General features: G+C 31.1%; 1 protein-coding gene across 1 annotated transcript; it reads right to left on the bottom strand.

The window, feature by feature from the left end:
• Window positions 1–44: 44 nt before the first annotated feature.
• On the bottom strand, window positions 45–27,806 carry LOC140047597 (uncharacterized). Its single transcript, XM_072092633.1, has 23 exons — window positions 27,759–27,806; window positions 27,185–27,269; window positions 19,783–19,875; window positions 19,257–19,416; window positions 18,875–18,960; window positions 18,477–18,541; window positions 18,125–18,176; window positions 16,100–16,254; window positions 14,936–15,025; window positions 14,580–14,759; window positions 14,159–14,416; window positions 13,597–13,794; window positions 12,680–12,874; window positions 12,182–12,487; window positions 11,946–12,017; window positions 11,046–11,259; window positions 8,995–9,027; window positions 8,298–8,834; window positions 7,050–7,249; window positions 6,842–7,015; window positions 5,884–5,899; window positions 5,438–5,472; window positions 45–1,071 (listed from the first exon to the last, which is right to left on the bottom strand). Exons 1-23 carry the CDS (start codon window positions 27,804–27,806, stop codon window positions 1,057–1,059), a joined length of 3,267 nt encoding a protein of 1,088 aa, XP_071948734.1. The 3' UTR covers window positions 45–1,056.
• Between the last annotated feature and the right edge of the window lie 25 nt (window positions 27,807–27,831).

The following is a 27,831-nucleotide window of genomic DNA, read 5'->3' as shown; positions in this document are numbered from 1 at the left end:
TTGACAACTGTCTACTACGGCATTGAGTACACAATTGACAACTGAGTTACAGCTTCAATATGTTGACAACTGTCTACTACAGCATTGAGTACACAATTGACAACTGAGTTACAGCTTCAATATGTTGACAACTGTCTACTACAGCATTGAGTACACAATTGACAACTGAGTTACAGCTTCAATATGTTGACAACTGTCTACTACAGCATTGAGTACACAATTGACAACTGAGTTACAGCTTCAATATGTTGACAACTGTTTAGTACAGCATTGAGTACACAATTGACAACTGAGTTACAGCTTCAATATGTTGACAACTGTCTACTACAGCATTGAGTACACAATTGACAACTGAGTTACAGCTTCAATATGTTGACAACTGTTTACTACAGCATTGAGTACACAATTGACAACTGAGTTACAGCTTCAATATGTTGACAACTGTCTGCTACAGCATTGAGTACACAATTGACAACTGAGTTACAGCTTCAATATGTTGACAACTGTCTATTACGACATGTCAAGCTAAACAAACATGATATATTATTTACATACATAATACTGGCATTGCATTACCTACTTTATTTCATTTAATGATTTCTTTTTTCTTTGGTCCTTTTTTGGTCAATTACACAATTTCCTTGAGGCAAACTAAAAAGTCTAATTTTCTTTTTTTATTCTTTTTATAAAATCAATAATAGAATTTGGAACGGTAAAAAACTGAAATTTGTAAAGTTCTGTTTTAAGAAAGCTGACTGGATTGTAGCGGATTGTGAATTTGACTTAGATGGCAATAACTCCCTGGATCTTTAGTCATTTGTCATTGTGTCAAAACTTCCATAGGCTTTCACATCTTTATCATTTCACATCTATCTTCGATATTATCCATACAATGCCTTTAAAATGTATGAAATCTACTGTTAGATTGGTGAAGAGTGTACTGTTTTTCTGTCATCTGTTGCATTTTTTGACTGAGTAAGAGACTTGGTCACTTTCTTATGTACACACCAGATACTGCAGCCACCAACAGCAGTTAATCCATCATATATATAGGAACTACCAACCAGTAATCTAAAAGAGAAAAATGTTTCATACATTCTATCTTTAAAAAAATATTCTTGATTGCTTTCTATTTTGTCTAAGTTGTTTTAAAATACTGCAAATGACTAATATTCTTGATTGCTTTCTATTTTGTCTAAGTTGTTTTAAAATACTGCAAATGACTAATAATTATTCTTGAGTGCTTTCTATTTTGTCTAAGTTGTTTTAAAATACTGCAAATGACTAATATTCTTGATTGCTTTCTATTTTGTCTAAGTTGTTTTAAAATACTGCAAATGACTAATAATTATTCTTGAGTGCTTTCTATTTTGTCTAAGTTGTTTTAAAATACTGCAAATGACTAATATTCTTGAGTGCTTTCTATTTTGTCTAAGTTGTTTTAAAATACTGCAAATGACTAATATTCTTGAGTGCTTTCTATTTTGTCTAAGTTGTTTTAAAATACTGCAAATGACTAATATTCTTGAGTGCTTTCTATTTTGTCTAAGTTGTTTTAAAATACTGCAAATGACTAATATTCTTGAGTGCTTTCTATTTTGTCTAAGTTGTTTTAAAATACTGCAAATGACTAATATTCTTGAGTGATTTCTATTTTGTCTAAGTTGTTTTAAAATACTGCAAATGACTAATATTCTTGAGTGCTTTCTATTTTGTCTAAGTTGTTTTAAAATACTGCAAATGACTAATATTCTTGAGTGCTTTCTATTTTGTCTAAGTTGTTTTAAAATACTGCAAATGACTAATAATTATTCTTGAGTGCTTTCTATTTTGTCTAAGTTGTTTTAAAATACTGCAAATGACTAATATTCTTGATTGCTTTCTATTTTGTCTAAGTTGTTTTAAAATACTGCAAATGACTAATAATTATTCTTGAGTGCTTTCTATTTTGTCTAAGTTGTTTTAAAATACTGTAAATGACTAATATTCTTGAGTGCTTTCTATTTTGTCTAAGTTGTTTTAAAATACTGCAAATGACTAATATTCTTGATTGCTTTCTATTTTGTCTAAGTTGTTTTAAAATACTGCAAATGACTAATATTCTTGAGTGCTTTCTATTTTGTCTAAGTTGTTTTAAAATACTGCAAATGACTAATATTCTTGAGTACTTTCTATTTTGTCTAAGTTGTTTTAAAATACTGCAAATGACTAATAATTATTCTTGAGTGCTTTCTATTTTGTCTAAGTTGTTTTAAAATACTGCAAATGACTAATATTCTTGATTGCTTTCTATTTTGTCTAAGTTGTTTTAAAATACTGCAAATGACTAATAATTATTCTTGAGTGCTTTCTATTTTGTCTAAGTTGTTTTAAAATACTGTAAATGACTAATATTCTTGAGTGCTTTCTATTTTGTCTAAGTTGTTTTAAAATACTGCAAATGACTAATATTCTTGATTGCTTTCTATTTTGTCTAAGTTGTTTTAAAATACTGCAAATGACTAATATTCTTGAGTGCTTTCTATTTTGTCTAAGTTGTTTTAAAATACTGCAAATGACTAATATTCTTGAGTGATTTCTATTTTGTCTAAGTTGTTTTAAAATACTGCAAATGACTAATATTCTTGAGTGCTTTCTATTTTGTCTAAGTTGTTTTAAAATACTGCAAATGACTAATATTCTTGATTGCTTTCTATTTTGTCTAAGTTGTTTTAAAATACTGCAAATGACTAATATTCTTGATTGCTTTCTATTTTGTCTAAGTTGTTTTAAAATACTGTAAATGACTAATATTCTTGAGTGCTTTCTATTTTGTCTAAGTTGTTTTAAAATACTGCAAATGACTAATATTCTTGATTGCTTTCATTTAAAGTTGTTTTAAAATACTGCAAATGACTAATATTCTTGAGTGCTTTCATTTAAAGTTGTTTTAAAATACTGCAAATGACTAATATTCTTGAGTGCTTTCTATTTTGTCTAAGTTGTTTTAAAATACTGCAAATGACTAATATTCTTGATTGCTTTCTATTTTGTCTAAGTTGTTTTAAAATACTGCAAATGACTAATATTCTTGAGTGCTTTCTATTTTGTCTAAGTTGTTTTAAAATACTGCAAATGACTAATATTCTTGATTGCTTTCTATTTTGTCTAAGTTGTTTTAAAATACTGCAAATGACTAATATTCTTGAGTGCTTTCTATTTTGTCTAAGTTGTTTTAAAATACTGCAAATGACTAATATTCTTGAGTGCTTTCTATTTTGTCTAAGTTGTTTTAAAATACTGCAAATGACTAATATTCTTGAGTGCTTTCTATTTTGTCTAAGTTGTTTTAAAATACTGCAAATGACTAATATTCTTGAGTGATTTCTATTTTGTCTAAGTTGTTTTAAAATACTGTAAATGACTAATATTCTTGAGTGCTTTCTATTTTGTCTAAGTTGTTTTAAAATACTGCAAATGACTAATATTCTTGATTGCTTTCTATTTTGTCTAAGTTGTTTTAAAATACTACAAATGACTAATATTCTTGAGTGCTTTCTATTTTGTCTAAGTTGTTTTAAAATACTGCAAATGACTAATATTCTTGAGTGCTTTCTATTTTGTCTAAGTTGTTTTAAAATACTGCAAATGACTAATATTCTTGAGTGCTTTCTATTTTGTCTAAGTTGTTTTAAAATACTGTAAATGACTAATATTCTTGAGTGATTTCTATTTTGTCTAAGTTGTTTTAAAATACTGCAAATGACTAATATTCTTGATTGCTTTCTATTTTGTCTAAGTTGTTTTAAAATACTACAAATGACTAATATTCTTGAGTGATTTCTATTTTGTCTAAGTTGTTTTAAAATACTGCAAATGACTAATATTCTTGAGTGCTTTCTATTTTGTCTAAGTTGTTTTAAAATACTGCAAATGACTAATATTCTTGAGTGCTTTCTATTTTGTCTAAGTTGTTTTAAAATACTGCAAATGACTAATATTCTTGATTGCTTTCTATTTTGTCTAAGTTGTTTTAAAATACTGCAAATGACTAATATTCTTGAGTGCTTTCTATTTTGTCTAAGTTGTTTTAAAATACTGCAAATGACTAATATTCTTGAGTGATTTCTATTTTGTCTAAGTTGTTTTAAAATACTGCAAATGACTAATATTCTTGAGTGCTTTCTATTTTGTCTAAGTTGTTTTAAAATACTGCAAATGACTAATATTCTTGATTGCTTTCTATTTTGTCTAAGCTGTTTTAAAATACTGCAAATGACTAATATTCTTGAGTGATTTCTATTTTGTCTAAGTTGTTTTAAAATACTGCAAATGACTAATATTCTTGAGTGCTTTCTATTTTGTCTAAGTTGTTTTAAAATACTGCAAATGACTAATATTCTTGAGTGCTTTCTATTTTGTCTAAGTTGTTTTAAAATACTGCAAATGACTAATATTCTTGAGTGCTTTCTATTTTGTCTAAGTTGTTTTAAAATACTGCAAATGACTAATATTCTTGAGTGCTTTCTATTTTGTCTAAGTTGTTTTAAAATACTGCAAATGACTAATATTCTTGATTGCTTTCTATTTTGTCTAAGTTGTTTTAAAATACTGTAAATGACTAATATTCTTGAGTGCTTTCTATTTTGTCTAAGTTGTTTTAAAATACTGCAAATGACTAATATTCTTGATTGCTTTCTATTTTGTCTAAGTTGTTTTAAAATACTACAAATGACTAATATTCTTGAGTGCTTTCTATTTTGTCTAAGTTGTTTTAAAATACTGCAAATGACTAATATTCTTGAGTGCTTTCTATTTTGTCTAAGTTGTTTTAAAATACTGCAAATGACTAATATTCTTGAGTGATTTCTATTTTGTCTAAGTTGTTTTAAAATACTGCAAATGACTAATATTCTTGAGTGCTTTCTATTTTGTCTAAGTTGTTTTAAAATACTGCAAATGACTAATATTCTTGATTGCTTTCTATTTTGTCTAAGTTGTTTTAAAATACTACAAATGACTAATATTCTTGAGTGCTTTCTATTTTGTCTAAGTTGTTTTAAAATACTGTAAATGACTAATATTCTTGAGTGCTTTCTATTTTGTCTAAGTTGTTTTAAAATACTGCAAATGACTAATATTCTTGATTGCTTTCTATTTTGTCTAAGTTGTTTTAAAATACTGTAAATGACTAATATTCTTGAGTGCTTTCTATTTTGTCTAAGTTGTTTTAAAATACTGTAAATGACTAATATTCTTGAGTGATTTCTATTTTGTCTAAGTTGTTTTAAAATACTGCAAATGACTACAACAAAAAGCATTTATAGGTTTTGTAAAAGGAAAAAAGACAAATGATTTCTTATATTTTGAAATTACATTAGTCTTTGAATAGAAAAACAATGCAAAAAAAAATGCATGACTTTAGAAACAAATTCAAATTTAAAGTTAAATACTATACCTTATAACAACTTGCAACGTCTCTTTTCCTTTTGACTAGAAATAACAAGGTACAATTAAATAATTAAAATTCTAATAAAGTATTAACATTAAAATTGTTGTTTCTTTCAATTTGATTGCTTTCGTGTTGAAATTGAATAACGTAGACTAGAAAACATGCTTTAGTTGATTAGCACCAGCCCTGTATTGACCTTGACAAGAGCCACTAGACAGTGTTTACTTATGCTTTTGGTAATCCTGTCGGCCTTTGTGGGGAGGCAGAGAGTAACCTTTTTCTTTTTTATTGATTTTGTTTTCTTTTAATTGTTTTTTTATACATTCTATATGGCAAAATAAATGAAATGAAAATAAAAGTTTAATGTATTCTGTAAATCACACACACAAAGTGCCAATTTATTAACAAAATTAATTTGATCAAATAACAGTACATATGTGGAAAATACTTACCCGCCATGATGCATACCTGAAATAACAACAAAGTAAGCTCATTAAGTAATAGATATGGTGAGAAATAATTAAACAATTAAACACCCTAACCCTTAATAAAGTATGAACACAGTTAAACCTAAAACATTTAATATTATGTTAAAATTAAATAAATTTGATTAAATAAAAAATAAATAGTTTGGATGTTTGTTGATTTAAAGATGTATTGTCCCCCTGAAAATATTTTTTTTAAATTTTTGTTGTTGAATATGCCATTTTAATGTCACTAATAGTTATTGACTTTGACCAAAAATTGGATCGAAAACAAAATTATTTACCTGAAAAAACTGGAAGTTAAAGCAAAAAATGGTCAAATTGGCTGCCAGCCAATGGATTTTTGGTTGAATTTAACCATTTATCATGTTATTTTATAAGTGAAAACATTATTTTTTCCCGTTTTTTTTCTTCGGAAGTGATTTACTTTTTTAAAACTACATAATAACCTATTCAAAGTCTGATTTAATTAATCTTCATTTTTCATGTTTTTGGGGGACAATACGTCTTTAAGTATATGCTATACGATAACTGCTGACTATTACATAGAAACATTCATATAAACTTTAAACGAACATTTGTGATAACATTTTGGAAAGTTTAATTATCTAAGCTGATATTGTGTGAACAATAAGCAACAAACAGGATTAATGTATAATGTCTACCTGAAAAAGAAATGAATGGAATAGATTTGGAGAAAGTCAAAGAAAAACTTTATTTATTTATTTATTTTAAGGTTGCCTGATAAATATAGATTTTAATCAATTTAGATTACACCCTAGATAAACAACTACAATCACTTAGCATAGAATGGTAATAAAGATTTCTAGTCTATTTTAATATTGTATACAAAAACTCCTGGCTAAATATCAACAATAATATATTTTTTTGCTGTAGAGTGTTGCTCTAGTGCCTTGATAGTTACCTTGACATTCACCTGTGTCAGACGAAAGACCTGCACCTGAAGACACACCTGCACCAGAAGACACACCTGCACCAGAAGACACACCTGCACCAGAAGACACACCTGCACCAGAAGACACACCTGCACCAGAAGACACACCTGCACCAGAAGACGCGCCTGCACCAGAAGACACACCTGCACCAGAAGACACACCTGCACCAGAAGACACACCTGCACCAGAAGACACACCTGCACCAGAAGACACACCTGCACCTGAAGACACACCTGCACCAGAAGACACACCTGCACCAGAAGACACACCTGCACCAGAAGACACACCTGCACCAGAAGACACACCTGCACCAGAAGACACACCTGCACCAGAAGACGCGCCTGCACCAGAAGACATACCTGCACCAGAAGACATACCTATACCAGAAGACATATATACTTAAGACTTATTTAGAATAAATCTAATTATGTAGACTACTTGTTGACTTCTTGTTTTTTTTTTTTCATTCTGCGTAGGTGGATGCTTCCGTGAAAGGTCAAGGTCACAACCTACTATAAATGTTTTCTTTATATATCCTGCCAGGCCACACTTTTAAACTGAAATTTGGCCAAAATTATCCATCATAATGTAATTCAATTTTGAACAGGCAGGGTCAAATGATTTAAAAAAAAAGAAATGATTAAAAAAGACTCCCTTCTTCAGCCCAATTTGAGGCAGGATTTCAACCATGGAAAATTCACATTAATTTGTTATGCAGTGCAATTAGGCCAAATTACCTTGCTGAAAAAACAAAACCACTTTTCTCAGGGAGAGATTTTAATGTGTAGGAAAATTATATTGTAGGTGGAGTTTTGCATTCTCTAGTTTCAGTAAGTTATTAATGGGATAGGCAGAAGTCACATAATCTAAACTCAAGTTTATGAAGTGTCCGGGTGCATTAATTGGCATGGAGGTGGTGATGGGTACGCTGTCAACCTGTGGCTTTCTTATACAACTTAATGATCCTCTTGCAATAGTAAAGATCTGAATCAGCCCCAGAGTCGGTCTTTTGACCCTCAAATGGTATGCTGGGCTTTGTAGGAATTGAGAGGCATTCACAAATTTAAAATGCAGATTATTATTATGTTCCAAAGGTTTGGGTCAATCTGATTGATAGGGATAATAGCATGGAATACACACATACGTTTCAGTTCAGCTCATTTTCCATTGGACTCATTGAGCATATTATTGTTATTTTACTAACTTGTCATTCAATTCAGCCTAATTGCCATTTAACCGAATGTTGGTTGATATCCTTAATCAACCATAACAGCAGACAGACAAACAGGGACATCATAATAATTTGAATCCTAAAATGTTTAATTTGTTACAGTACTTTTACTTGATTGTAGTGCACTACAGTATGTACTATATGTTTTAACAATGAACCATGATGATGAACTAAAAACAAATAAACCAACCAACCATCAATGAAAATCTTCCTAGCTTTTGTCATTCCATTTTGTTCTAAAACTTTAAGAAACTCAACCAACTTTGTGAAATCCTTATCAATGATCCCTCTATGTTCAAAATCCATAATCATACTCCAGCTGTCTTGATATGTCTTTACCAATATATTGTTAAATAACCTGGCAAGTGTTGATACTTCATCCTTCGTAAGTTTTACTCCCAGTTGATAAACCTTCTGTCTGAAAGGTGTCAACATTGATACTACATGATCCTTAATATTTTCTGGAGGTTGATTCTCAACGTTTGACTGGAAGCCAAATTGTTTGGTTACTGTTATTGTGTCATATAGAATAGTAAGGTTTGATGGACCCAAACTTCCTGAGGCTCTTAAATCCTGTAGCAGATCCCAAACACTTCTAGCTCTTTCCACCTCTACATTCGATTTTGAAAGATGGTCTTTGTATAAAACTTTCAATATTTTGAGATATCCAAGTCCATCAAACCATGCTGCTGTATCAGTTAACAGTTGCAGGAATTCATTCTCTGAGATTTCTGGAATGGAAAAATGAGTATGATACCATCAATATATAAGTACACACAAAAAAGTTTAAAATAATGATTCTCTCTAAAAATGGTGAGAGGGAGTTCTTCTTAAGGAAATTAGTAGAGTAATAGTATTATCCAAATATTATTTATAGTAAATTTAACATACCTTGATTTGAACCAGATGTCCCAACATCATCAGCTGTAACAAATGAAATAATGATAAAACAATAATTCATTCAATACTATATGCTAGGATGCAAGCTATGACAGAGCATGTTATCACAAGTGTAACTGTTGTTATATAGGCAACAATTTACTTTTGTGAACACCACATTTAGCAGGTATTGTCACTGCCGAGTGACATTATTGCTACAGAACATAACAAAAGGAAATGATTTGGGGATTGTCTCAATTATATTAAAGAGTGTAGAGTACAGACTTAGAAGTTCTGGTTTTCAAATATAATTTTAGACTTCAACAGGATATTATCCTATAATAACATTGATCATTTGTACTTTTTTTTAGTGGGGTGTGATTACATCATGTGATTCTACTAGAACTACTACTGGTAAGAGAACTGAAGATATGACAGCTAATAGCACCATGCTGTAACAATGTATAGATTATCAATAATGATTCTGATAGTACTACTACTGGTAAGAAGAATGAAGATCACAGCTAATAGCAGCATGTTGTAACAATGTATAGATTATCAATAATGATTCTGATAGTACTACTACTTGTAAGAGGAATGAATATATCACAGCTAATAGCAGCATGTTGTAACAATGTATAGATTATCAATAATGATTCTGATAGTACTACTACTTGTAAGAGGAATGAATATATCACAGCTAATAGCAGCATGTTGTAACAATGTATAGATTATCAATAATGATTCTGATAGTACTACTACTGGTAAGACTAAGAGGAATGAAGATATCACAGCTAATAGCAGCATGTTGTAACAATGTATAGATTATCAATAATGATTCTGATAGTACTACTAGTGGTAAGAGGAATGAAGATATCACAGCTAATATCAGCATGTTGTAACAATGTATAGATTATCAATAATGATTCTGATAGTACTACTACTGGTAAGAGGAATGAAGATATCACAGCTAATAGTAGCATGTTGTAACAATGTATAGATTATCAATAATGATTCTGATAGTACTACTACTGGTAAGAGGAATGAAGATATCACAGCTAATAGCAGCATGTTGTAACAATGTATAGATTATCAATAATGATTTTGATAGTACTACTACTGGTAAGAGGAGTGAAGATATCACAGCTAATAGCAGCATGTTGTAACAATGTATAGATTATCAATAATGATTCTGATAGTACTACTACTGGTAAGAGGAGTGAAGATATCACAGCTAATAGCAGCATGTTGTAACAATGTATAGATTATCAATAATGATTCTGATAGTACTATTACTGGAAGAGGAATGAAGATATCACCGCTAATAGCAGCATGTTGTAACAATGTATAGATTATCAATAATGATTCTGATAGTACTACTACTGGAAAGAGGAATGAAGATATCACAGCTAATATCAGCATGTTGTAACAATGTATAGATTATCAATAATGATTCTGATAGTACTACTACTGGTAAGAGGAATGAAGATATCACAGCTAATAGCAGCATGTTGTAACAATGTATAGATTATCAATAATGATTTTGATAGTACTACTACTGGTAAGAAGAATGAAGATATCACAGCTAATAGCAGCATGTTGTAACAATGTATAGATTATCAATAATGATTCTGATAGTACTACTACTGGTAAGAGGAATGAAGATATCACAGCTAATAGCAGCATGTTGTAACAATGTATAGATTATCAATAATGATTTTGATAGTACTACTACTGGTAAGAGGAATGAAGATATCACAGCTAATAGCAGCATGTTGTAACAATGTATAGATTATCAATAATGATTGTTGTACTACTACTGGAAGAGTATTATCAAATATGTCTATTTTCAAATAAGGTACAGTATCCTCTTTCTCTATTCTATAATTATTTAAACATGTCACTTTTTTGCAGAAATAGGTCACAAATTGTTTATAGAACAGAAATAGCCTTTTGTTTTTCAGTTTCCTGTGCTCTAGGGATGAGTGAGAGTCCTTCATGAAGAAAGTAGTGTATTAATGAAAATGTACTTAATAAAAATAAATAAATTTAATGACTCTTACCTCCAAACAGCCGCTTGTAACATGTGACATCCATCGTAACAGACTTGCCAGTTTCTGTGCACGTAAACTTCCTGCATTGGAAATCTTTAAGAATTTGAAAATGCTTTTTGTCTAATTGATCACTACACCGACAAGGAATGCATCTCTTGAATGGAATCCCTCTTCTACCACCATCTTTAGATTGCTCGAATGACTTCTCAACTGTTGACAAAACCTAAAGATATAAATTTAATGTTGATTTGAATTTAATTGAATTTAACACATCAATGGTGCAGTAGCTTACAAAGTTAGACATTTTATGTAATGTGAGGCAGGCAATGTTTTTAGATTTATGGTGTAAATCTGAAAACTTGATTGGGAATAAATCTTTTAATAGGCAGATACATATTAAAATTACTTACAATTCAATTACAAAAATAAAAGAGAACATGGATGTAATTTGTTTACGCTGTTTACGGTTCTACTCCGTGTCCAAAGTTGGATCACCGCCTTTTTAAATGACCTAGCTTCCCGGGCCTAACATTCGTCACTGATTTACGATGGATAAATTTAATAAAAAATAGGTGTGTTATAAAATAAATAATGAATGTTTTGTATTCTTTGAATGGAGAGAATATGTTATTCATTGACTGCTCTATTTTCGGCTCTGCTTTGTTAAAAATAGTGCAGTCAATCTTTCAACTCATAAAATATTCTTACCATCCATCTCATAAACATTCATTATTATACTATACAATGCAATGTTGGAAAGTAATATGTAATTGGTTTTTAAAATCAGTATATGCAGAAATTTTCAGACATCAAGCAAACCTGACAAAAAATTGAGGAGAAAACTTTCTATGTGTATTTTCATAAACTACCTCCAAATAGATAGAGAACGTAACTGGTATAGATACATACCAATTTACATGCTTCAGCTGAAGGCTCCTCTTTACTCGTTTCATCAAAAGAATCTGTTCTTTTAATAGCCATCTAGAAAGTAAAAATAGATGTAATGTTTTGTTATCAGAATTTAGTTTTAGTTTTATATGCATTTAAAGTAGATTCTGACATGACAGATCAGGGAAAGACTAAGCAACAATATTTAACTTTCATAATTTAGTGATATTTATTGAACATTTGAGATTATATATTACCTTTAACAAGAACTTTCGCTCATCATTCTTAGTAATAAATTTGTCAATAGACAAAGTCACATGATGATTTTCGTCGAGGTAAAGTTCTGCATAATTACATGCGAGTATTGGGTTAACTCCTTCCTTTTGAAATTTGTTAAGGAATTCAATAATTAAATATGGAAACAATACGTCTGGCAGATATCCCTCAAAGTCGTAATAGATAGGTCTGCTGATAGATTGTGAATCATCAGGTACTTGTCTCACTTGACTTGTCTTGATAGCAAGTCGCAGTGGTACAAAAAAGGATCGTTTTCCAACTGATTTCTGAAATTGTTAATTCGTAACGATGCCATTTAGATTACTTTAAACAAACTAAAGATACTCTATCATTTAGCCATTTTCACTAGAAAGTTTATTCAAACTTTGTCTCAACATTTAAATCCAAACTATTAGAATAATACTTTTTATTCCAAATCTTACATGCATCAAATGAAAGATTAAAGAAACATAACCTACTATAGATGTACTTGCCACATCTTGGCTACTGGTTGTCTTTCTCTCACATATAAAACCGAATTGAATCATCAGTGCTACAAGGAACTCAAAATTCTTTTCGTCATCAACTTTACTATCTTTCCATAATTTTCGCAACAAGTCTTCTTCCAGTATGCCTTTGTCAAGCTTATCAAAAGATCTTCTAAATTTAGCGGACTAAAAAAAACACCAACTATCAATTATGCATCGTATTTTGTGTTTATAACAGTTGTGAGGATGACGGCAATAGATACAGTAAGCATTTAGAATATGGATGAACCATGTGTTGGTATAATACAGTATCGTGGTTTAACCCTTTCACTGTGCATAACATTGAGAGACAGGTGATTTTTAATAAATTGCAAAAACCTACTAAATGAGATAATTTTGTAAATATTTTTGAGGTGGGTAAAAGGTTGGTCTACCGTTTGGAGTAAGAAAATGGTACGATACGACGATATTAAAAAATATAGAGGTTGCATGTAGTGCAGGAAAATAGTTTTAAAACATTGCAAATATATTTAAGTTTATCAAAAATATAGTGTACTCGGTAATGATGGTTATATGGAGATCAACGACATGTTTATACCCGGTAATACACGCAGTGAAAGGGTTAAACTGTGAAATTACTCCAAGTTAGTTTGCTATTCACTTTTATAGTGCTTCAATTATAATAGATTGAAAGCAGAATATTAAAAGTGAAATAATTAAAACTTGTAAAAAAATTACAATAAATTACAAATGACTTTTTTTTATCTATAGAAAATGTTAAGCATCTCTATCAAATATTACTAAAGGCAAACTCTTTGCTATAAGGAATAATAAATTACACAGAACAGGAGTAATTATACTACGGCAACACGTTTTTACAATTCAAGACATTACATGAGTCTACTTACGGGATATTTTGGGGGAACCACAGTTACAAATTTGGTGACAATTTCAACCAGCCTCAACGGATCTAGCACGACTTTATTCCTTAGTAATTTGTTGTCAGGCATGTAAACAATTTCACCAAGATCGTACAGGAAGTTAAGCAGGACTGATTTGTATTTTTCTTTTTCAACAATACCATTCTTACTTTTCAGAATTTTGATCTAAAAGAAATAATAATTAGTATTATTCAGAATAAAAAAAAAATGAAATAATATTCAGTTTTTGTAACATGTGGGTAATACATGAAAAAATAGTTTTAAATATTGAATTTCAATGGCTAATTACCTTATTATTTTCAAACACACAATTTATAAATAAAACAATGGCAGCAAATATCTGAGATGAAAATATGGTTTTGGATATAGTAATCTAATTATCTATAGACATTTTTTAATTAAAGGGTACTTATATTTGGAAACATAAATTTTTTTTTTTTAGATACTTGATAGATATATTGCGACTTAATATTTCCCAAAATGTTCTTTTCTGAAAAAAAAGAACAAAAACAAAACAAATAACATTTACCTCTTCTAAAGGACACAAAGAAAAAGAGGGGTGTTTTTTTCCTCTTAGATCATGTAGATCACATCGAAAACGCATCCACTTTAAAGGAAAAGGCTTTTCTAAAGCTTTCATAAGTTCATCAATAACTTGTTTGAGATCACTAAAGCTCTTATCTGTTGTTGGTTGGCTGTTTTCAATGGCAAAATATTTGTGGTAGACATGATTTCCATATGGTTTTGTTTTAAGCACATCTTGAATAATTTTAAACGCCTTTTCTGCCTGTTTGTAAATAATTTTAATAACAGTTTACACCTATATCATAATAAGAATGTGTCAATTTTGTAATTTATTTTAAGTAATACATATTTAAAAACATTTACAACTGCAATGTATCTTTGGTTGTGGCTATTTATAATAATATAGAAACAAAAGAAGTATTAACCTCATCATTTTGCTGTTTTTCAGTCTTACCAAGCTTACCCTTATGTGTACCCACAATAAGGATAGTTGGTTTGTCAACTTCATTCTCTTCATCTTCTTCCACAATACGACTATGAGAATAAACTGACAGGATGTAAGATAATATGAACTGGAGATTGGTCCAATGATGTCTAGATGTTTCCTGTATAAAAAAAATTATGAAAACACTTAATCACAGTGAAACTTGAAATGGTTAGTTTTTGAAAGCATTCATTACTACATCTTATTTGGAACTGTTTTTAATGCATAAAATGCATGTTCTTATAAATTAGAAGATTTGTTCAATCTCAATGCCTTATTGCATCTAGAAACACTTACTTCAGTTGAATCAATGAAAGTAGCAAGATCATCCAATGGTTTACTGAGATCAAACACAACAATGTATAGTGCTTGTAGTGTTATGAACATCTGCAAAAATATTCAGATATTGACTAATTAATATTCTTTAAGGCCTTCTGACAACATAACAAATATTATTTTAAATTGTATGTGGACCTTGATATATAATAAAGACTTTCATATACAAATTCTTTGATAATTAATGTGGCGAAAACTTACTGAAAATGTTTAATATTAACATTAGTCATGGATAATATACAAATAATGAATATTTTATATTCATGCAATGAAACAAAAAATTCATTAGTGAAAGATGAAATGTTCTACTGTTATCACATGAAATTATTTTTCAATACATTGCACTCATAAACATTCATTATTTGTATATTATAACACCCCAAAGTAGATTATTTTTATTTGATTGGAGGATTATGGGTCACATGATATAAATAAATGTTCTATTACTCCCCTAATGATGTCATCAAGAGTGCAATGTCATTATACAGGTATGTGTGCCAGTACTGCAACTTTGTTTTGCGCATATTTTCACAGTGAACATTTAACCACACACTCTTCAAGAGGCTGTTGTTGACTGATCACGTTTCATTAACCAGTAGTGTGTGCTGTATGTTGCCAATTGTTTTACTCCCTCTCTAAAATTAGAGTTCTGCCTTTTCAATGGCCTAGCCTCTTGTTAAAAGTAGATGTATTATACATAAACATCAACAAGAGGCTAGGCCAAGGCCTAAACTATTCAAGAAGGCAGAAGGCAAACAATTATAGTAGGTGTGTTATACTTTTAACAAGAGGCTAGGCCAAGGCCAAGGCCTAAACTATTCAAGAAGACAGGAATGGACGCTGAGTAGAACAATTATAGACGTGACAATACAGATTGATTTTTTAACACGCAGTCTATTCTTGCATCCCATGTTTCGGTTGCTCACTGTGTAACATAAGAATATGTAATCTGACTTAAAAGTTTAATAGTATGTCTATTGAATATCATGTGACCCACAATCCTCCAATGAAATGACAAGAATCTAATATTAAAATATTATATATTACTATGAAGTACCATGGAAAGAGGTTTGCAATTACTGAATGGCCATACAATCATGTTAGTCTATACAGAAACCTACTTACCCGATGTAGACCATGGTAGATTAATTGTCCCCCATGGTCCCAGATGTTGAATGTTTCTTTCAAAGTCTCCTTATTTTCCTTAACTTCCTTGATTACATCTTTATCTAATTGTTGATCTGTATCAAATGGAATAGCTTGAGTAGCTGTATCAGTACCTGTAGCGAAAACAAGTGTTTTGGTCATTCCACAAACGGCGTAACAAGCATCATTATTTTAACATTTTAAGTCAACATAGTATTCAGTGACTCAGTTAAAAAGTTGCTATGAGTATAGTTGTCTTCATTATCATCATAATGAGCTTTCGCCCCGGGACGGTCACCAGGACTGTGAATTCACTTTGATTCTTCTAGATTCATAAAAAAAATAAGCATCTTTGTAAGCCTCTTCTAAGTTTTTAATTAGGTGTTTTTTTAACTTTCCTAACTAGGAAACATGCCCACCAAGCCTGCGTGTACAGCGTCTGTAGACTATGTCTAGGAGTAGGACGCTTTGTTTTCTCCAAATTACGGTCACCATAATTGTTACACAGATAGGTTGCCTCTAAGTTATGAATCTGATAACATAATTTTATACTTCTTTAGTTACATTAAATTGGAAAATCTAACTTTATATAACTATGAATTTAAAGATGTATCGTCCTCCTGAAAAAATAATGGTTACAATTTTTTTTTTTAATATGCCATTTTAATGTCACCTAATAGTTATCCACTATAAAAACAAGGCCAACAGCCATTAAGTCGCGTGCTACAATGCATAGTGATACCGGACCGACAGACAAACAGACCGACAGACAGACAGACCGACCGACAGACAGACGGACCGACCGACATAGTGAACTATACTGACCGAAATTACTGAACATGTTTAAAAATGTTGAAATGTTTAAAAACATTTATATTTTTTTAATTTACACGTGCGTAGCCTGTCACTTTTGACGTGCTCGTATAACGTAATTTCGAGTTGAAAAGTAAGTCAAGAAAACAGAAATCGGGCAAAAAGAGTGCGCAATAACATTTAACGCGCAGTGCGCGCGCAAAAATCTGCGCACTCATGGCAATTTTGTAAACGCTTAAAATTGCCTGAAACGTACTCTTATTTCATCGAAAATAAATTTTGAAAATTTTAGGCGCGCGTACGCATGCGTTACATGCGCTACGCACGTAATTGTATTGCCATATGATGATTTATGCCCTGAAATTTATGAGTACCAAATTTTATTTAATTGTGATTCATGGTTGTTAAGATATGATTACAAACGTGATTTCGTTAAATCGTGCGTAGACCGCGTAATTTTTTATTGCGCACCGTGAAATCATAACCACATCGATTCCTGGCCATAAGGAATATTCTGTGAAAAATTGATTTAGCTAGATTAAACTGATATCAAGATAAGGTCATAAAGCGATAAAACGCATAGTGATACCGGACCGACAGACAGACAGACAGACCGACAGACAGACCGACAGACAGACAGACAGACAGACAGACCGACCAACCGACATAGTGAACTATAGAGTCGCTTCCACGCGACTAAAAATTGGATTGAAAAAAAAAAGTCAAATTGACTGCCAGTCAATGGGTATTTGGTAAAATTTAACCATTTATTTTGTTATTTTATAAGTGAAAACCTTAGTTGTTTCCTTTTTTTTCTACAGAAGTGATTAACTACAAAATAATCTATTCAAAGTCTGATTTTAATAATCTTTATTTTTCATGTTTTTTGGGGACAATAGATGTTTAATATGACAGAAATTGCAAGCTGATGATTGCAACTTATTTATTAGTGCTTTTACTACAAAAATGTAATAATAATTAGAATTTAAGGGAAAGTTACATACCATCATTGTTGTAATCATTGTTGTCATCAGTTTTGTAATCATCATTGTTGTCATCAACAACAATACCATCATCATCTGTAGGTGGTTTCATGTCAATCTACACATAAAATAAATGGATATTAAAAAGAAATAAATGTTTACATACCATCATTGTTGTCATCGTTATTGTAGTCAACAACAATACCACCATCATTGTTGTCATTATTATCATCATCATCTACAGGTGGTTTCATGTCAATCTGACACATAAAACAAAAACAATATATGGATATAAAAATGAAATAAATGTTTATTCAAAGTTAAATACAGTATTGTTTACAATTTAATATAAGAGAAAACTAATATTGTTTACTCTCAAAAGCAAAACCAAATAAATTTTTTTAGTAAATTTTAAAAGGATTGAAGCAAAAAAAATGAAATAGCTGCTCATAATGCCTCATTGATTCATTTAGAAAGAAAGCCTAAGTGACTGGTTTGAAATAGTCCTGTAGGTGATACTTTATTTATATTATGTTTTTATTACGCTAGTATTGACATACGTTTACAGTTTTCTTTTCTCTCAATTTGTCAGTGACCATTTTTGTATACTGTTTTAAAGGATTACCTGTAGAGAAAAAAGACATTTGCACATATTATTACAGCAGATACATTGATAGGTGACAATATTTTAACTGATTGATTAATTAATGTAAAATTACAGTACATCAACAAACAATAGCTTGTGTGTTAAGGGATCATGGAGTAACAATTGCTGTATGTATGTGAAAATATGACTGTTGACATCATACTACAGTTGTATGCATTTATTGAATTCTATTCAACATCTCAGTTTCATTGTGGGCCTGTTTGTGTCTATGATAATGAGATCAAAGATAAATATTGTTACATTGACTATGATGATGGGAAGAGTAATATGCTAATTTGTATTCATGTTTACCACTATCAGCTTTAGCCTCTTTCCATGTTGTGCTTACAGTCCTTATCACTGCTATGCCATCTGTAACTTTATGTTCTTCCTCAAATCTGAGATACATATAATAATAATATAATAATTTGAAACCAACAATGAATGTCATTCATTTTTAGTGCTGTAAAATTCAATTTTCTCTTTTTAATTATAGATACCAGTAGTTACTATTTCAATAGTCTTTATTTATAAAATACACATTTTAAATCAGTTATTTAGTCAACAATTAAAATGATCTTTCATTTAAAATTACAAAACAATGTTAAAATTTAATTCTATTATCTATTATTGTTATAATTAGGCAGTACCTACATGTATTTTGTAATGTCAATTTTACTGTCCAACTACTTACATCTTTCCAAGACAGGCATTTATGAGGCATGTTTTACCCACTCCTTCCTGTCCAATCACCTTAAGCATTCCAAGATTGACTGCGACAGATCCTCCTTTCAAAGCTTCCTTGTAAGCTTCCTGATACTCTAATTCACGAGCAGCAATATCACATGGAATATCTGAAAATTGAATCAAGATTTTAATAGATTTTTAAAACATCTGGAGTAAATAAAGTAAAAAAAAAAAAAAATCATCAATCAAGCATGCCACATAAATCTGCAAACTAGCTCCATTCCATTATTACAGTATTTTGGATGGAAACAATCAACTGTTTGTTTTATTTATGATAAATAAAATCTCTCCATTTGTTATTAGTTGCACACTTTTCGCCTTTTTACAGTACCGCTCAGAAATAATGCTTTTTTTAAATAACATTAGCGTCTAATTCTCTCCTTACTGAAATCCCATTTTAATCACAATTGTGTTAAATTATATATAGATACAATCATACAACATACAGCAGCTCTTATGATTCTTAAACTCACCACTCTCTGGCTTAAGAAGTTTTGTTTTCTGTTCGTCACTTGTCGGTTTCTGAAATTGTGTTTGAAATTGCTCATCAACAGTACTTGGTAAATCTAAAAAAATACCCAAACAAAAATATTACATATTACATATTTTCATAAAAAAACACTATATTAAAAGTCACAGCTTGGCAAAACTCTTGAATTGTCATATGGTATCTTTAAACTTTTTCAATGGTATAAGGTTATATAAAAGCTTGTGGGTGACTGTGTACAAGCAATCGACTATACATGAAAATGGTAAACCTCATTCATTCTGGATATACTATAATAATAATGTATTTTTTTAAACTAAAATGTATACAGTTAACAACTACAGTTATTAATTATGTCCTAAAAATTGTGTGAACTCAAACTCATCCAAACATATAGGCGTTATGCAACGATTTTTGACAGAGATCCTGAATCTAAATCATTTCTAGCACCATACGGTTGATTAGGATGGTTTCACTGTGTAAAGTGAAAATAAAGTAATCCTGAAATGAATAACTGGTATGATTCAGAATTTGGCAGTAGGAATTATTGACCACCTATCGTAAGTTTTTAATACTAGAGGGTGAGCTCGCTTCGCTCGCTCCCCCTCTAGGAAGTGTAGACGATGGTTCTCGGAATGATAATGTTCTCCTTATACGTTTTCTGTCGGTTACCATTATTGAAAATGCTTGACATTCGTAAAACTAAACTACTTTGTTTCACAGTGTTTTAGATGATTAATAACATTTTAAAGTATAGTTTTTATTGTTTGGTAGGGCCCTTTGGGGAGGCGGAGGTCATTTGAGGGAGGTGCTTATTCGAGGGATGTTAAATTTTTTAGTTTTAATAATATAGTCCAGTGGCCGTATTCACCAATCACACTTAAGTGAGATATTTCCCTTAAATCCTAAGGATTTCCCTTAAATCAAGAAAATATTATTATTAAGGGTTTCACTTAAGTGGTATTCACAAAGGGTTTAAGGTTAAGGGAAACCCTTAACTTGGTCTATTTTCCCCTTAACTTTTAAGGGACCTCAGAGGTGGTCCCTTAAAAGTTCCCTTAACTATTCAGTACCTTGGTTGTGCTGACGATTCTGTATGTGCGAGTACTATGCCTACTTGTAGATGGCCCCAGTCTAGGCTAGGTAGAGATGCTAGGCCCCCTGTTGGTCTGCCCACTAACCGGCCTAGGATTCATGTTTGGTTTGAGTAGCATCTAGACCTTTTTCTGCTGATCCCCACCCATACAAATTAGTCTATGCCTATATATTGATTTATTTGTTTGTTTTGACTGCCATTATTTTTGTGGAAGATGGCTTCCCATTTCGTTGTAATAGAAATTAGCCCCATTCTAGTAGGCTAGGTAGAGACGCTAGGCCCCCTGTTGGTCTGCCCAGTAACCAGCCTAGGATGCATATGCCTCAATACAGACAGGTTTAGGCCTACACAGAATGTTGGTTTGTTAGTAGCATCTAGGCTAGACCTATTTTTCTTGATCCTCATACACATTAGTCTAGGTTTAATATTCATTTGTTTTTGTTTTGACTACCATTGTCTATACATTTTTCTCTTCATCCTCCCCGTCCCCCCAACCCCTTAATCTTTTTTTAAATATGCAAATTAGTTTTAGAGAGGAAAGTGATTGGACCATAGGGGAATTAAATCCTCTGTGATTGGACAATGGGACAACTCATGAATATTTATGATTGTTTTTACCCTTAAGTTTTACCCTTAAATTAAGTGTTTTCCTTAAGTAGGTGAAAGTGAATCCCTTAACTCATGTATGGTATGTGGTATTTTTGGGAAAAAAATGAAGATTGAGGGCGCTGTTCACACAAGTAAAAATACACTTTTTGCCTGTATCTAATTAAAGACCCCTTCCCTGCAATTTTGGACGTTTTTTGGAAAATAATACATATATATCACTTTAAAAACATTAAACCATGTCTTTCCTTGTCTTAAATGTACGTTTTATGGTAAATTATGATAAAAAGTGAGAAACAATGCACTACCTAAGTAGCTCGCGGCGATCGACCTCTCGTGGACGGTCTCAGGCCTAGCCTAGCTAGGCTTAGTTTTGTAGGCCTAGCTGGTAAACATCGGTAACGTACGAACATCGTACGCTAGCTATATACCTAGCCTGTATAGTTGCTGCATTAATTATCTTTCTATTTTTGCCAGACTCCGTTGATACAAATTGGGGGAAACCCGGTATTTTCGCTGAAAAGTTAGGAGTCTTCCATTTGTTTTGGCTTCACGATCGATCGAAAAGTGGGCGAATTACAGGTGAAAAACAACAATATCAATCCGCGCGCAATGCATTTTGGGATTTATAGCGGGCCGCTATAATTATTAAAATCGATTTATTTTTCACATTTTTAACCGTTTAAAGACGAAAAAAGTTATCGCAATAGGACCATATAGTATTATTTTTACATTAAATATAGTTTGTGATCTTAAATTAGATCTAAAAAACGTAGGGAATGGGGCTTTAAGTTTTAGTCATAATAATTTGAAAATAGTCTTATTTGATAGATAATTAAATTTTCTTTATATAAAAAAAAAATAAACTTTATATTAAATTACACATAAGGCCAAATAAAAAAACATACTTGTTAAGCGTCACCGCCCGCTCCTGATTATCCAGCCGCCTCTCTTTTTATTTTTATTTTTTTTTTACCGATATACAACGGAAAGTTCAGCGGCCCGGCCCAGCTCCAGAGTAGGGCTCGAAATTCACGCTAGCAAACTAGCATTTTGCTAGTAGATTCTTCATAATTGCTATTTGAAAATTTCAAAACTAGCAAATGTTTGTTAGGCTAATGTAATTTTTGAAAAATACGTACTTTTTAGCTTAGACAACGCTAGCCGCCGATCGCTCTATGTCAACAACGGCAATTTGGTGAAAACAATTGTTTCATTTACACGCCGCCGATTTACGTCAAGGAAACGCGAATAGCACCGTGAATCATGTAATGTGGTAAACAGCAAGCTTTTTCCCCAACACATTAAATCATGTGCATTTAGTAGGTCACTGAGAATTACATCATCAGTCACGTGATTACAGAATACGCGATTATCAATTTAGGGATTTAACGAAATAAATATTTTGCCTACACAGTGGTCGAAGCGCGTTTTTTTATAGGTTCGTAAATAGGAAACACCCCATACATAATGGACTCTACCAATTTTGTTTACGATGATCTCGCGCTCGAGATCGGCACACCACGAGGTCCTGTTGGGCGATGGGTTTCCTTATGCCTGGTTTACCTGTGGAATAATTACATACACTTTTTGCATCACAACTTTAAATACTGGTTTACACAGCAATTGGCAAAGGATTCATCAAAGAAGAATGAATACTTTGAACAAAAATTCACTTAAGAAATGCCGTAAGCTGTTTTCAAACTATAAATCAGCCCACTATTTAGTATTATTGAGACCAAATCATGCTTCTCGCGATAGGGAATTTCCTGGATAGATGAGTCGAGCGAGAGACGGCGGATGGCCGATGAGTGAGGTGGGGGTAGCAGCTTGGACGGATTAGTTAGCCTAGGGCCTACAATTTCGCTTGGTGGCAATTAAATTTAATGTTTTAATTACGTCTGGATATAAACAATACAAAACTCAATTTTGTCATAAGCAATAATATTTCATACATAGTCAATTTTGTTCTGTTTCGCATTTTAAAAGTTTGACGTTTCGTCCTAAAAAAAGTGGGCCAAAACGTCCACCGCGCAAAAATATACCTCTATAAAAAGTAAAAAAAAAAAAAAAAAAAACCGTCCCCCCGCCCCTGAAAATTTATGAGGGTGTGACGCTTAACAAGTATATTTTTTTATTTGGCCTAATTCTGATAAATTCATGTGAAGTGCTTAAAATCAGCAAATATAACACATTTTAATATTATAACAAATGCTAGTGATGTTAATAAATTACAAAGTTAGTGATCATAAATAGAATTATTTTACATTTCTATAAAATGTTGTTATTATACAACATATAAATGTGAATTTTTTGAACCATTTCACAAAAACAACCATTTTACGGCCAATAGTTTTTGAGATTACAGAAATGTGTACTACCAGTACAGGTCAAAGGTCAATAAAAATATTTCGGGTCATTTTCTTGAAAAAGTTCTTATTAGACTGAATAGAAACATATACCTTCAGATTAATTTGAGCCCTATTTAAAGTTTGTCCAACTATTAGTTACGGAGTTATATGATATGTAGGTCAAAGGTCAAATATGCCACAAATCATACTTCCAGCCATTTTTGGACAAACTTTTCCATTAGAACGAATATAAACTAAAATTATTTCATCTATTCTAAGCGTTGCAAAGATTTGACCATTTTGTTTTCAATGGGTCAAAACATTCAAATTGAGGTCAGAGGTCAAAGATGAATTTTAGAAATTTGACAACATGGGTTTTTATAACCAGCATGATTCAAATATTCATAAAACACAATGTTTACACTTTCCCCATGATCTGCACACGAAAATACATAGGGATCTGGACTAATATGGTAACATTTATAATCAAATGAAATCCTCTAATACAGTAGATATGAAAAGTGGTAAAAAAGAATAACAAATGTTATTTTTCAAATTGTGTTGTTTTATTGGAGAGGCATTTATTCAAATGAATACCATCCTAATAATTATTAATACATTATTTAATTTAATCATCTTTTGAAACTGCCGTAACAGAGTGGGCCCAAGAAAGAAGACATTTCGGCTTGCAAGCAGACATCTCGGTCCTAACGGGACACAGGAAGATAGCCTACAGTTATTCCTGCAAGCTTCCTCAATAAAACTCAGCTATCGGGATTTCACTCGAAAAATGTCTTATCATCAAATCTCCCTATGTAATTTTATAATACTATTCCCCACAATATATTCTGATTCAATCTTTATGACGTATATTTAATTTGATCTTTATTAATTTGCAGTATAATTTAACTACTGTACCTTCACACACGCGCGTGGTATGTTTTAAAATAAACAAAAAACTGAAATGGCTATGACTAATGGCCAACTTAAGCTGCACTCCTACTATCTGATTTTTTTTTCGTCTTCCAAAGGGACACTGTATTGATTGATGGAAAGTGCCTGTTTCCAGTCACCTTTAGGGTCAAATCTATTATTTTAACTGCTCCCTTGTGTTTAAAAGAGAGAAAATATTTGAAGGTTGTTGTAAGGTGAACTTATCTTAAACCCGGAAATTACTTTGACCGGGAAGAATTGAAATTGAGAGGAAAATCTAATGTTGAAATCATAAATGTTGTTAAAAAACTCTTTATAATATCTTCCTAAGATATAAATATGGAACAATAGCGTCGGCGTGCACACTAATGTTATCAAATCTACGTTTCACGGTACATCTCGGATAGATAAGGTAGGTATCCAAGGCGGAGATTTGTACCGAAGTTTTTGCATTGTGCTCGCCTATGTCAGAATTAACCATAATTTATATATAGATGCCTTGAACTTTTTAAATGTTTTTATTTATATTCTGTTTTATGACCAGTAACCAATTAAATAAAGGCACTGTTCTTTATACACTTGGTAGATCTTGGTTATGCTTTGTGGGACTTGGTGTTTAGAATAACACATGTATGATGCTTAATTTTACATACAGAAAATTAGTATTCTTAAGCTGGCTTAAAAATGTGTGAAGAAAATTCATTCATTGTGGAAACAAAAAATGGGATTAACAAGAAAATGTTTTATTTTTATATTCAATATTTATCTCCTCCTATCGTAAATTGTTTTCCTCGAATGCAAATGTGGGAAGGAGGAGTTTGAATTTGTCTATTGGTTTTACCCATAGTAAAAAAATTAGTAGAATTTAAGTAGACTTAAGTAGAAATAGCTCTATTTTCAGTAGTTTTTTAGTAGACCTTTTTATCTCGACTACTAAGGATTTTAACTGAATGAGTCAACGATGGAACGACTACTTCCCAGCTATAAAATAGATAGTTGATTAATATTTAACTGGCTATTATCAGTTTCTTTATAGTCTATTGATAGGTCATTGGTAGTCTTGTATAGCTATAATAAGTAGACAGTAGATAGATAGATATGATACTCATAGATTTCTAATAGCTATCTGGTAGTCCATATCTATCTATTGTATAAAATAGATAGCTTATTAACAGTTACTGGCTATTATTATCTTGTATAGCTATAATAAGTAGATAGATATGATACTCATAGATTTCTAATAGCTATCTGGTAGTCCATATCTATCTATTGTATAAAATAGATAGCTTATTAAAAGTTACTGGCTATTATCAGTTTGTTTATGTATATTAATAGGTTGCTGGTAGCCCATTGTATAGCTATTGTAAGTAGACAATAGATAGATGCATACAACTGTGTTACTCACAGATTGAAAATAGTGAAAAATCTATCTAACACTATTAGTGGGGGTTTTGAATTATGCTAATGAGGTAAAACCTATTAGGAACTATCTAAAATCTACCTAAAATCTACTTATTAGTAGGTGCTTAATAGGTAATAGAGCTATATCTATTAAGGGGATAACTTATAAGGCTAATAGATAATAGAGCTATATCTACTAAGAACTTTAAATTAAGCGCCATCATTTACGGTAGTAACCTGGTACGCACGGCACGCTGAAAATCCGGTGATTCAGCTCCTCGAAGAAGACGAATTATTATTTAAAATGTGTGAAGGAAATTCATCCATTGTGGAAACAAAAACTGGGATTTAACAAGAAAATTAGATTTTTATATTCAATATTTATCTTCTCCTATCGTAAATTGTTTGCCTTGAATGTGAATATCAATTGTACATAGCATTATATATAAAATAGATTAGATTTAAAAAAAAAAAATCTACATTTTACATTTATGTGCAATTAATAAAGTTCAAATATTCCTTAACAATGCATGTCCCCCGTCCGATTATTGTAACTAGTTTAAAGTGAAGCCTCCTATCAAAAGCCCCTTGAGGTTTATTGAAGGTCCCTTTCATCTTAAAATCATCATCATCATCATCATTAAAATCTCTTTATTTTTGTTATGTGTACTGTTTTGATGTATTGAATAAAGAGATTGATTTGATTTGAAAAATGATTTATTTAATATTTTTATTTACAAGGAATTTTAAAGTTTGCGTTTTTGTGTTATTTTTATCGTATTTATAGCAAAATAATTTACATCTTGCAACATATCACAACTTCCATGTATACTACTATCTTACTGAATTATTTAATCTATAATAAACCTGTGAATGATATATCATAAATGTTAATTTTCTTTATCTGGACATTCTTCTTCACTTGATGAGAAATCAAATCTTTATCGTTTGTAATGAAAACTAGTTGATCCTAAAATTTCAATAATTAAAACTTCACTTACCTTCTAAGAAGTTTAAAATTTCAGTTTTACTTTGCTCCTCTATCCACCCGTTACTTTCTAAAACTGAGACAAGTGTATTTCCATCCTATTAAAAAAATGGGTTTAGTTATTAGTAGTTTTGAGAAATTATTGATATACAATATAACACACTTTAATTACGCATCACATACATACAGTATTATGTCATGGCTCAAACATTTACCATCTAGAGATTGGATGAAAGAGCATCATGTGATAACACGTAGATTTACTATTTTTTAACATTGGTTGTAAATTAGGACGTGAATAGAAATTACTATTTGCTAATAAATGACATCAACTTGTACAGTGCGCCACCTATAACTCCTGTATCCAAACCGAAACTTAAGCGCTGCCGTTTATAGTCTACCGCCTTCAACATTGAGAGAGAGAGAGATAAATTGAATAAAAGTTTACTTTGGAACAGTAGGTAGATGTGTTAAAATGTTTGAGCCATAATATAAAACAACAAATAGTTTTACTATAAACTTTCAAAGCTAATAATATTTGGATACTATCCAGAAACAAATGAAATATCCCTGTATAATCCCTGTACATTACCTTCTTTGCAATGTTGCTGGTGTATAATACTGACAACAAACATTATGTGAAATTGGGTTTTTTTTGTC

The sequence above is a fragment of the Antedon mediterranea genome, chromosome 4 (genome assembly GCF_964355755.1).
Source record: "Antedon mediterranea chromosome 4, ecAntMedi1.1, whole genome shotgun sequence".
In the NCBI taxonomy this organism is placed as follows: domain Eukaryota; kingdom Metazoa; phylum Echinodermata; class Crinoidea; order Comatulida; family Antedonidae; genus Antedon; species Antedon mediterranea.
Note: the sequence above shows the minus strand (reverse complement) of the source record. Positions and strands in the feature narration are given on the sequence as shown.

Excerpts from the sequence above, each read along its gene's own strand:
- LOC140047597 (XM_072092633.1), bottom strand. The coding sequence starts at position 27,806 with ATGTTTGTTGTCAGTATTATACACCAGCAACATTGCAAAGAAGGTAAT. Across the intron at positions 12,875-13,596 it reads TGGTTCCCCCAAAATATCCC|TCCGCTAAATTTAGAAGATC; the intron begins GTAAGTAGACTC and ends TGTTTTTTTTAG. Across the intron at positions 7,016-7,049 it reads GTGTGTCTTCTGGTGCAGGT|GTGTGTCTTCTGGTGCAGGC; the intron begins GTGTCTTCTGGT and ends CTTCTGGTGCAG.